General features: G+C 35.8%; 2 protein-coding genes across 5 annotated transcripts; both read right to left on the bottom strand.

Annotated features, from left to right (window-relative positions):
- Nucleotides 1-2,929: 2,929 nt before the first annotated feature.
- Nucleotides 2,930-8,772, bottom strand: LOC144573343 (bifunctional 3-dehydroquinate dehydratase/shikimate dehydrogenase, chloroplastic-like). Of its 4 annotated transcripts, none has more exons than XM_078323096.1 (11): nt 8,432-8,772; nt 8,129-8,234; nt 7,672-7,890; nt 6,243-6,598; nt 5,665-5,728; nt 5,325-5,433; nt 5,036-5,176; nt 4,467-4,615; nt 3,889-4,051; nt 3,466-3,520; nt 2,930-3,190 (listed from the first exon to the last, which is right to left on the bottom strand). In XM_078323096.1, exons 1-10 carry the CDS (start codon nt 8,755-8,757, stop codon nt 3,474-3,476), a joined length of 1,680 nt encoding a protein of 559 aa, XP_078179222.1. In that variant the 5' UTR covers nt 8,758-8,772; the 3' UTR covers nt 2,930-3,190; nt 3,466-3,473. The 4 variants fall into 4 exon arrangements, with proteins under 4 accessions (XP_078179222.1, XP_078179223.1, XP_078179224.1 ...); XM_078323097.1 differs by having other exon boundaries at nt 2,930-3,187; XM_078323098.1 differs by having other exon boundaries at nt 6,243-6,589.
- An 836-nt stretch (nt 8,773-9,608) lies between these two features.
- On the bottom strand, nt 9,609-11,143 carry LOC144573479 (anthocyanin 5-aromatic acyltransferase-like). Its single transcript, XM_078323261.1, has one exon. The coding sequence runs from the start codon at nt 11,107-11,109 to the stop codon at nt 9,736-9,738; it is 1,374 nt and encodes a 457-aa protein (XP_078179387.1). The 5' UTR covers nt 11,110-11,143; the 3' UTR covers nt 9,609-9,735.
- Between the last annotated feature and the right edge of the window lie 1,008 nt (nt 11,144-12,151).

Genomic DNA, 12,151 nt, shown 5'->3' with positions numbered 1-12,151 from the left:
CACACGTGTGATACTGCGAGTCGATTCCATCCCTGGTGAGGCTCTACTCGCTCGGTCTGCATTCCAACTGAGATTTGGAATCAAGGTATAAATTGTTATATTAATCTATTTAATTTGTAAATAGATTTAATGCTTTAGGAAATCAATTATGGAGTAGATCTGTAAATAGGATTAAACGAATCTTCTTGATTCATTTAATCCGTAGCTTAAGTTAGATGTAAAAATTTTTGTTTTACTCTTTCCACAGCTTAAGCCAATTAAATGGGTTTGAACCGTTCACGAAAACTCAACATTATTAACACAAAAACAGGCTGACAAGCCGTGTTCCAGCTAGTGCTCTTAGTCTTCATAGGGTACGATCTGCATCCCTGTGTCCTCTTCTCCTGGCTAATCTGCATAGCCATCATCTGGTAGCCAACTTGCTATAGGGAGAACATTCAGATCCTCTGGTAGCCACATGGCAGTCGAGGCTGAGATTGGATGTTTCACTGTTTAGTAATATAATTTGTCGCACTGTTTTTTCCTTGCCATTTGCAAAACAAATGTCATTTCTATATTTTCAGAGTGTCCAACATACTACACTAAAAACTAAAAGAAAAGCTATTTTATGATTATGTGGCAATTGATTAGAAAACTTAATGATGTCAGAAAATCTCTTCCATCCTATGCTAACCTCCTGGCAAGAGCCTAGATAGAACCATATCTGTTTAGTAAAAGGACACGACACAAAAAGATGATTGATTGATTTGGGGTTACCACAAAAATGGCAAGTATCGGTGCCTTTCCAGCCTTTCTTTTTTAGATTATCTTTGGTCAATATTCTACTTTTATGCGTGAGCCACATGAATATCCTAATTTTGCAAATATCTATATATCATTTACCTTGTACATAATTAAAATTTTGAGCGCTGAGCTTGTTAAATTATTGGAAGTATGGATCTGAATTCGACTACTATGTGGCCAGATATAGTTTTCTGACATCCATCGTGAAAAAAATAAAAGAAAAGATAAACTTGTGAATCGGGAAGTTTGATAAAATGTCTTACTTTCAAACTTCCTAATTTGCAAGCTTACATTTTCTTTTACTTTCAAAAGTTATTTCTCTTCATCCTCCTCAATTCAAAAGCTAATAACAAAAAACAAAAACTTTTCAATATTTTTTGTTATACCGTGAGTACTCCAAACAATAGGATGATATCTCCTATTGAATCAATAGGATAGTATTTGCAAATGTTGAATCAATAGGATAGTATTTTTTAATTTAGATAGCTAACTAATAATTTAGAGTTATTATTTTTATTGTGTTATGTGGGATGATATCTCCATTCTTATATTATGCACGTAGTTGTCCTGATCCGCCAATGGCTGAGATTGAAAGATGAACTTTTAAATTGAATATCAGCCCTTCAATCACATAATATATCTTCTTTTGATTAAATGCATCTATTTTATGTGTAGAAGTCTAAATTTAGTTAAAAACAAACTCGCCACAGAAATTGCTACATGGTTTGTCACTATTAAAATTGAATAAATCCCTAGTGATTCGTTTCCTTATTTCTCTTTACAGCTATCGCCAATTCCTGCAATTGAATTATTTCCTTATTTATCTGTTTTCTCCATTTTATTTCTCATCTTCCTCCATACTTTCGACAATGAAAATGAAAACTATCATATCTTTCCGGATTTTGTTTAGGGCTACTATATATTTGTGAATAGCAGATCTTTTGCTGATGAAAACAATCATATATTTTCGATCTGAATATATATGTAGAGAAAATACTTATTTGAATTATTTAATTATATCTTTCTCAATTTTATTTATTTACATATTATTTCTCCTCTAAATTGTTTAATAACGTATCTTGCTTGTGGAGAAAATTAGATATTAAATTGCAATGATACTTCAAAAAATATTTCATATTATATTTGATTTTTTTTTTCATTTGTTGTTGTTTCTTTTGTTGTTATTTATTATTTGGATATCTATTTTTTCTCATTTGTGTCTTTTATTTTTATTTAAATATTTTTTTCTTAATTTTGTGTGAATGTCAAATAAAAAGTCTCTTTATATTCTATTCAATCTTATAATATATTTCCGTTGTAACGCATAGACACGATACTAGTATTTTATTAATTATGAACAAAATCAATAATATAATTTTTATTTTGCAGTAATTTTTAATTTATATTATAATGATTTATGATATGAGATGTTTAAGAAATTATTATATTTAAATGTAAATGATTTTTTAAATACTTTGGAGTTGTGACATATACCCGCTCCGAATTCAGAACCGCCCTGTATCCGAATTGGACCCAATAATCTACAAACAAGTTATGGGTATATATCTACCTAGAACCGAAAGACTAAACCCGAAATATCTACAGGTAGATAGGTATCCAGATCTGGACATGATCCGATTTGAAACAAATAAGTATATGGATCGAAATTCGGACCCAAACACTATTAGGATATGGATCCAAATATAATAGCATCCGGATCCGACCCAACCCAACCCGATAGCAGCTCTAATCAACTCTCATTTAGTACACGATTGACATTTTCTTTTGCACTTCCAAAATTCATACACGATTCATTCTTTAAATATACAAAATTCGTCCCTTTTCAAGCAAACAAAAGGATGAATCATGTACGATTATCCTTTTATTTGTTACGACTCAAAATAAGGCACGACTTAAAAGCCAAGGAGAAGCAAGTAAATGAGAGTATTTGGGCTCATAAAATGTCAACACGAGTTTGTTGTTTTAAATAAAACATAATCAAACATGAACATTTCAACACTGACAACAAATCACAGTATTTGGGCTCATAAATTTAGTCCCTAACGTGCAACTGGCGTTGGTGAAGAGTTGGTCTTCATTTTGATGATTTGGTGTAACGCATACAATTTTAGTTAAATAATAATCATTTTTGACGCCAGAAAAATAAATATGATCATCAAAGGGAGAAATTTAGATGAGTGTCAGCAACCATACTGCAATGTAATATGAAAGGCGCCATAAAACAAAATTCTACACAGAAATTATACAAAAAGTTCAACCTTAATGAGAAGGTAAAATACAATAAAATCATAAATAAATAGGCCCATGAAAATGACTGTTGCTATAGTCCATTTGGTTATTTCTAGCATGTCTTCAAATGCCAAAGTCTTGACTACATTGCATGCTGCTATTCATGCCGAACAAAAAGATTACAAAATCCATTAGCTTAGTGTCTGTATACCAAAAACAACTAACCCAAAATAAAATTTGACAACTTTCCAAATGAAAACAAGACATTAACGAATTGGAGTAGGACAAAAAGGAAATGTGTCTTCTAAAATACAAAACGGACTTATTCACTCCCAATAATTGAATACAAGTGTCAAAAACTCAAAATACACAAGAAATTGCATTTATTCCAGAAAGAGGTAAATTGTACAGAAATAAAAAAAGATATCATACCAAAATAATTATGCATTCATTCTCAGCACAATATCACGCATCAGACTCTCAGGGGCTGAATAAGGCCGAAAAAAGGCAAGTTAGACAAGCTATAAATAAGCTGACAAACGAATAAAAAGTCACAATACAAATGAAAGGACTTGAAATATTTCTCTTCCATAAATAGACATAGAAAAAAGAACGTCCTGAGGGTTATTGACATTAATGAAATTATGAAACGACTCCAGAACCATCACTTTCTGTGCATGGTGCCCTTGTCTCAGTTTACTTAAGGTCCAAATCCCCTTTTTATGCCAGCAAAAACAGAGCCAAGGGATTATAGGCCTAAAAGGCATTTGCAGCAAACGACAAACTTCGCCAATAAAGACTTTGCAACAGCACGAGATTCTTTTATTCAAATGGAACAGCAAAAAGAAAAATTACCTGTCAGACCAGTAAATAGCTCAAATTGACCCATGGCTTGCCTGATAAACATCTCAAGTCCACTGACAACGTTTGACCCTGACTCTTCTGCCTCACGCAACAGCCGAGTCACTTTCGGGGTGTACACCGCATCAAACACCACCGCATAATGCTTTAGTGCTTGCTATAAAATTGAAAAATGTATATTGCATATATATTAAAAGGTTGGATTAACAATTTGCCCTTCTCCCTTTTGATCTGGTTACCCAATTTAGATGACTATTTTAACTGTGGCATTCCCCTGCAGGTACAGTAATAGCCCTTAGAAATCCAAGTAGATAGACTTTGGCTTCACCTTGCTAATTTTGATTATATATTACAAGATGACAATTTGGTTGCACGCAGACGAACTCATCCGCTGTGAGCTACTTTTATATATATATAAATCAGATAAGTCCACGATGCACAAGCATTACATTCGTAAAAGAAAGGAACCTTATTGCAACTAAAAAATAATAACAGAGGTTCTTTACCAAGTTTGATTCCAACTAGAACGCAACTTCCTAATAGATATACTATAAAACAGAAAAGAAAAAAACCTTGGAAAGAGGAGTATCATTGACATTTGGATGCATCCCAATGGATGTAGTATTTGCAAGAATCATGCCTTCTTCAGGATGGTAATTTTCCAGATCAGCAAGTGTCAGTGCATGACCTCCAATTAAACTAGCAAGTTCTTTTGCTCGTACTAACAACAGTTAAAAAATAGAACTTCAGTCAAGTTATCCTTTATGGCAGATAATTTAATTCTGGAAAGGTAATTGCCAAGACAAGCCTGAACTCACATCTCCTAACTGGTATGGCAGGGTTTCTCCAGTTTTGCAAAGTGGTCTAAATTAACCCAAAACAAGATCTCAATTTTTTGCATGCAAGATTTTGAAATGAACCAATCAAGCCTAACTTAATATTCAACTACTCCTCACGTGGTCTTCAACTTAATCATAATTTATTTAGTTTTATTCTTACTTAAACAACTGAACTCAAAGAACCACAATGAATATAACAATAGAGAACTTTGATCAAACCAGTTGTACTGAATTGATGGAGCGTGGAAACCACCAAAGCAATTTTTGAAACAAAGGAATGACTAGTAACTCAATAAATTTACCATAAGTACGGTTTGCAATGACAACTTTAGCCCCCTTCTCATTGGCACCATAAGCAAGTGCTTTTCCAGCTCCACCAGCCCCTATGACCACAAAATGGCGACCAGCTAAGGGCGAAACTGCAGCATCCTTCACCCTATAACCTGCAAGGATAAATCTCAGATTATTGTATATCATCAGCATCTAATTTAGATAATCATCTCAAATAGCATATCTTTCTAAATTAAGACTGTAGAAGCTTATATCATAGCAGATACACAATGTGTAAGAGAGTCAATAAATTGTACTAACCTGCAATTCCATCCTCAATAGCCGAAATTGCACCAACATAATCTGTGTTGTAACCAATCAACTTTCCATCTGAAGGCCTTCTGATTATGGTATTAACAGCACCGATGGCCTGAAAAGGGAATGAATGAAAAAATAATAAGTAGATAATTTTTAATTATTATTATTTTTTTTTTCAAAATAAGTCTATATTTTATGTTTACTATGAAATACAGTCAATGAAAGATAAATACTTAATTTCCTCTTTGAAAGAAAGATTTACAAATGCATTATCTGACGTTAAATAAGCATTCCAACAAGTTGTTAGAATTCAAGCATCACACTAATTCAACAGTGGCCTTACCTTTGCAATAGGATCCACTTCATCACAGCATGTCACAGCTGCCTCCTTGTGAGGAATTGTACAGCTTAGCAATGCAACACAAAAAGTCACATAAGCAAAGTAAAGAGGGTACAGATTTTAAAAGGTAGCAGCAATCACCCAAGCATGGAGAATGTGTCATAAAACTACGTCCCTTTTTTTGAAGTTTGAACTATATCACCCAATATTGTACCAGTTGATGAAAACCAAAATTATCATAATTTAAAATTAACATCCAACCATTTTGAGTTATTTGCAAAACGTGCCTACTCTTATAACCAAAAAAGTAGAATTGGCAAAAAATAACCTCAATTCTCAGTAGTTCCTAAGTAGCTCATACAAAATTGAGTTTATTATCATAACAAATATGTGCTGATTCTAGCTCAAATTGACGGCTAGATTTAAAGGATGCACATAAAAAAGAGGGTCAATTGTCCGCATTCAATGCCACATACCTCGTGGATGTTGTGTTAAATACCAAGTTTTTGCAGCCCATCCCAAAAAAAAAAAAAAATATATATATATATATAATAATAATAAAAAAATATAATATCCAGTACCTGAATCCTGCAAAATCTGGAGAAGAATATGTGTTCAAGAAGCTCGGCAGGTCATCAACCAAATATGGCACGTAGACAGCATTAAACCCAACTTCCCTGAAAGCTTCATTGTGCAAATTTGGGCTTTTACTGTGGCCCACAGGCTTGCCGATTATACCAAAGACCTTAGTATCAGGCCCAATCTCTCTAATTCGATACACATTAAGCAACTCTGATCCGGTTATTTGGCCTGGTGCGGATTCTCTCCCTTTATTTAAGGAGCCAAATGTGAGGTAACCACCGAATTTGGGGCAGAGCAGACGGGAAATGACGCCTCTGTCCTTCATGACCAGACCGATTATCGGCACCTGCTTTTCCTACTTCATTATTCAAATATAAGATTGAATGAAATATGAATCGTGCTACAAAAAAACTAGGATTATTTGTCGCAGTACAATATTTGTATCCAGTATGAGTCAAAATACAGTGGTTACTCTGTTAGAGCGGAATACACCATAAACCACTATGGTATCAAGTTATCAACCAATTCATACTAACTCTAAAGAGTATATAGGGTGCAAGCCAAAAGTACTTTTGTAATATCCTTTGTGTTTCCTCATGGTTTATGTTGGCTACTTTCTTACCCAAAATTTATTCATAATATCTGAAATTAAACATAAAAAATAATTTAAAAGATACAATTTGAGTGGAAGAGGAGTTCAATGCAGAACCCTTCAAGGTTCAGCAAGACCCAAGTTCAAATACTACAAGATTTAATAAAATATACAATTTGACTGGAAGAGGAGTTCAATGCAGAACCCTTCAGGGTTCAGCAAGACCCAAGTTCAAATGCTAGAAGATTTAACAAGTCCAAATGTGGATTCGAATTCAACAATTAAATTACATGGGAATCCAAATTATCTTTAAAGAAGAATTAGATTACTATTGAAATCACATTTCATGATTGAATTTTTAATGAAGAAATTATGAAAATTATGTTTTCCAAGATAAAAAAAAAAAACACCATCAAAATCAAAATTTTAATCACGGATTGCAGACTCAAGTATAATTCTGATAACATAACATACTTTATTATTCGTTATGGGTCTATGGCAGAGAATTTATGTTAAGGATTTAATGGAATTTTGGTCATATTTTTCAAATTGCAGGCAATTTATGCATAATATGCATTTCATTCATCAGGTAAAAAAGGGGTGTCAGATTCAGATAAATGCATTTTTTTTTAGGAATTTTGATCCATGCTAGGATCTGGCAAATTAGCAATTCATCTTTTCGACTTGCAGATCTATTGACATGGAGCCACATCAATATTTAGACTAGGAGTATCCATAGATAGCTTAATAACACCAATAAACCTAGGGGTGCAGCATAGGAAATTCTGAAATTTAATTAACAAAACTAAAAATGGTCAGAGTTGTTTCATACTAACTTGGCTATGCACAATTAGTTGGAACATTCGGGATACATCAGATATATCATTAGCTGTCGTGGTGATTTTCACTATGTCAGCACCTAAAGTCTGAATACTTGCTGCTAGGTTACCAAGCTCCTCAACCGAAGGGGTCATTTCGTAATTATGAGATGAAATGATGAGCTTCAAATTCTCTGGCTTCCTTCCCGACATTAGATTTAATAACCTTGCTGCAACCTAGACATGGAGGTACACAGCCAAAAATAAATAACAACTAGGAAAAGAAAATATGAACTTAGCCTAATATCCCTACAAGTGTTGTACTAGATCTTGGCCAGATAACTTGGGTTTAATCCTGGATTTGTATGCACCTTTTGTTTATAAATAGAGTAGACCTACTTAAGTGGCATATTAATATGAAGTTATGATAAAAATAGCTAACATAGTAATGAAGAGAAGAAAAAGAAAGAGAAACCTTGAATTCAATATCGACATAATCCGCCCCCAATTCCATTGCTAAGAGAAGAGCGTCAATCCGGGTTTCATCGTCACCATCATATTCACCTCCTTCCCATTTTGGCCTGTAATTGCAGAGGCGGCAGGGTAATTACTTGGGAAACTGCTCAATTGCATTACAATTGAGTCTATCTAACAGTGAGGTAAGGTAAGATAACCGTTACAGTTAGTTACTTAGTTTTACTTGCGTCTTGAAAATGAAGCAATGTACGAGAGAGAGAGAGAGAGAGAGAGAGAGAGAGAGAGAGAGAGAGAGAGAGACCGGTAGGTGACGAGAGCGGGGATGGGACGGTTGGTGAGTAGGCGGTGGAGGTCGGAGCGGGGTTGGAAGGAAGATAGACAGTCGAGACGGAGTTCAACCACATCGGCGCCCATCGCCGCCGCAGCAGCCATGTCTGCGGCCATCTCCTCGGCGGTGTTGGCCACGGAGGGGACACAGAGCAGCGTCTTACCCATAGCCATCTCTGATCTCTGATCTCTGATCTCTGATCCTTCTCCCTGCTTATCCGGAAATGAAATGAGAAACAATCGGGACTCTGAGAGACTGAGACTGGAGGGTACAATACAAACAAACAACTGTAGAAGCATCGAACCAGGAAATCCCCACCGTTTATATGAATTCTACGATACGGATCGAATCATTTTACATCGCATGGACCGAATTAGCAACCCAAACCCTAATTGCTCATTCGCTCTTGCCTCTTGCTGAGAAGAGAGTGGTAGAAAAGGAACAATCAATCGTGCATTCAACCAAGGGAAGATGCATGATAAATTGATAATACATGATTATATCTCTAAAATATTAATAACAAAACTAAAATTCCAGGTCAGCTCAATAACTAGAATAGACGTGGGTGGAGTACGCATCCTATCTATGAATATGAATATATGATATATCTCAAATTTTCATTTTATCATTTTTGGGTGTTCATTCGGAATGTAGGAAATTAATATTATTTTACTTTAAAATTCGTGCAGAAAAATTAATTTGAATGTGCCTATTAAACGTCTGTATTTATTTATTTATTTTTTTCATTTTTTTTGTTTGAGTGAGACTATCATTAAATGGCTGATTTTGCTAAATATGATTTTCATATAAAAAATATACCTGGAGACTGAATTTTATAGAATTTTTTTACTTTCTTTTTAGATATGTAAAAAAAATCACTATTTTAAGATGGTACAATTCTTTAGATCAAGTAAATTTTCTCTGTATACAGTACATAAAATTCAAAACGTAAAATTTGATATAAAGATCATATTTAACAATTCTAATAGACTATTTTAACTTTAAAAATAAAAATAAAAATATAAATCCATAACTCTTTTTGTTTATTAGCTGTAAGCCTTGAAGTTGCAGAAAGTTGAGATAGGAGTTTATAAAGTAACCTAGCTACAAAATAATGATTGGAATTCTGAGACCATGCACAATGTCTTGATTGTATTAATTGTATGATTGTATCATATCATCATTTTAATAGCATACACAAAAAAAAAGCAGCAGCAACAAACATGTTTAAATAACAAAATCACAAGGCAAAAACGTGCAATTCATGAACTATCAAATTAATTGAGCCCATCTAAAAAGCAAAAACTAAACCTCTCCAGTTCATTCCTCGGCAGAACCACCCCAATTTCAATCCCTCCTTCCTCCGTACCAGTCTCCGATAGAGACACTGTACCGGGTGTTTTAGCTATACTAACCATCTCAACCTTTTTAGGTTTACCAAATCCAAAATCCACATCATAAACCCTGAATCTCGGTGATCCCCCGATCGACATCGGCTGGTTAGGTAATATTGACAGAATTTTCTTTAACCAATCCTCAGCACCATCTAAAACACCACCATTTTCTAACCCCTTAATTGATTTTCCTATTGCAACTGCCCCATTTATAACCCCATTCTTGCTCAAGAGGTCTTCCACATTAGCCTCCACAAAACAAGGTCTTAAGCAGTTTCCAAAGTATTGCACTGGTACCGGTGGTGTTAACCGGCCCCGACAATCAACTGAAAATAGAAGATGGGCTGTTTCCTTTGTTAGCTTTTCTCCTTGGCATTTTAACAAACATATCCAGGCATATGCACTTGCAACCGTGAAAGATGAGGAATGGGCCAGTACGCCACTTGAGGCAGCTGTATCAACCACTCCATGTTTGAATCTATCTATTTGTTCTCTAGAGAGAGAGAATGTGGCCATAAACAAAGCAGGTGGTTTTACAGACAGATCAGGTGGTGGTGGTGGTGGCGGAGGTGCATTTGATGCCAAATCTCGCATTTCAGACAGACTCTTAAAGTATAAACCATTTGGATCGGGTATTACAGAGCGGTCATGGATTGGCAGTAGTGGGGCGGATTCTGAATGAAACCCGTTATCCCGACAAGCGGCAGCCCATGACTTGACAAAATGAATGGAAGCTGAATCATCACAAGCTACATGGTGAATTGAAACCCCGATACAAATTCCCTCATTTGGAAAAATGGTAATTTGCAAGGCCGCAAGTGGGGTCGTTCCATCGTTTGACTTACATAACTGTGGTACTAATGGATCCAGTTGACTCAAATCACGTGGATGGGAGGTTAGCAGTTGTTGGAAATTGGTAGTGGAGTCGAATTGGGCTACAGTTAATGCAATTGAATTGGTGGTTGAAGGAGAGAAGATGTATTGGGCAGGGTGAGAGGGGGAGGTGGTGACATGGCAGGTCAAAAGGTGGAATCTTTGAAGGGTTAAAGAGAGGGAAGAGGTGAGAGAGGGGAGGGAGAGAGAGAGGAAATGAGAGGGGGATTGATGGGATGAGAAGAAGAAGAGACGCTCAACTGGGCCGGTGTGGAGCCATGCTAGGTCGAAGAAGGTGAGAGGTACGGCGGGGTTAAAGGAGGAGGAGTTGGCAGGAGGAGACACGTGGATCTTGTCTAGGACTTTTACTTTGATTGACGCCATAAGAGATCCACAGCGAGAGAGATGAACAGATGAGATGAACAGATGACAAATGCAAGGAATTTTAAGGAATCTTTAAAAGAAGAAGATTTATTTCCCATAGTCCCACCCACTCCGATGGGAATTCACACACACAAAGTCAGAAAGTGAGAACTGCTGTGATTTGGTGCGGTCGCAATGCTATCAATATGTGTAGCCACTTTTGTAAAACATTTCATTACTTTGCCAGGGGGCAGGAAGGGGGCCATTGGCTCTCCATTTTATGTATACGGGCATAAAATGAGTCGGACATATATATATAATTAATTAGCTATAGTATACGGGGCTTTAATTTGTACTTGGAAGGAAAACAATAATAAAGTTTGAAAATTGCTAACCGCAATTAATTAATTAAGATTTTATACAATCATCAATGAAAATAACATTCCGTAGTAATTTACAAAAGCGACTCAACAACAGCTTGAATTAATTGCCCCGGTCCCCCCTAATTGAAGAAGAGAGAGTGCAAGATCATGGTCTTGCCAACCCTTAAGGCCAATCGATAATTTTCGTAATACATCAAGTTTCATGCTTTGTATCCAACTTGGTGCAAACCTAACTACCAAACCCAGAAAGCACCTGACATGCGTCTTCCACAAGACGGGGTCACAATTCAGTACTATATTATGCTCAAACACCCTGGCCATCAAATTTAGGTGCATGGCTTGCAATGATACGCACAAGCCTTTTGTTATTCCCAACCTTGCTTGACACCGACCTGAACATTAGGTATGATCGATATGGCACAACCTTCTAGTATGCTACAAACAGAAGAACCCTTTGACTTAGATCTATCCTTGCATTCTGATAGCACAAGTGTTCGTACCGTCTCTTCGAACAGCACCTGCACCAATAAACCCTGACCAGCTGCATATAGCAGGGTTACGCCTAGAATTGCCACTTGTCGTACTGTGCTAATTAAAGATGCTGTCAGTGACATCAGTCCTGATTTTAACCTTGTGGGGTTGCTCGAGGAGCACTCTTGATCCAGATTACATGCACACTT

Source organism: Carex rostrata, chromosome 21 (genome assembly GCF_964058835.1).
Source record: "Carex rostrata chromosome 21, lpCarRost1.2, whole genome shotgun sequence".
In the NCBI taxonomy this organism is placed as follows: Eukaryota; Viridiplantae; Streptophyta; class Magnoliopsida; order Poales; family Cyperaceae; genus Carex; species Carex rostrata.
This window is presented reverse-complemented; position numbering and strand designations above follow the sequence as displayed.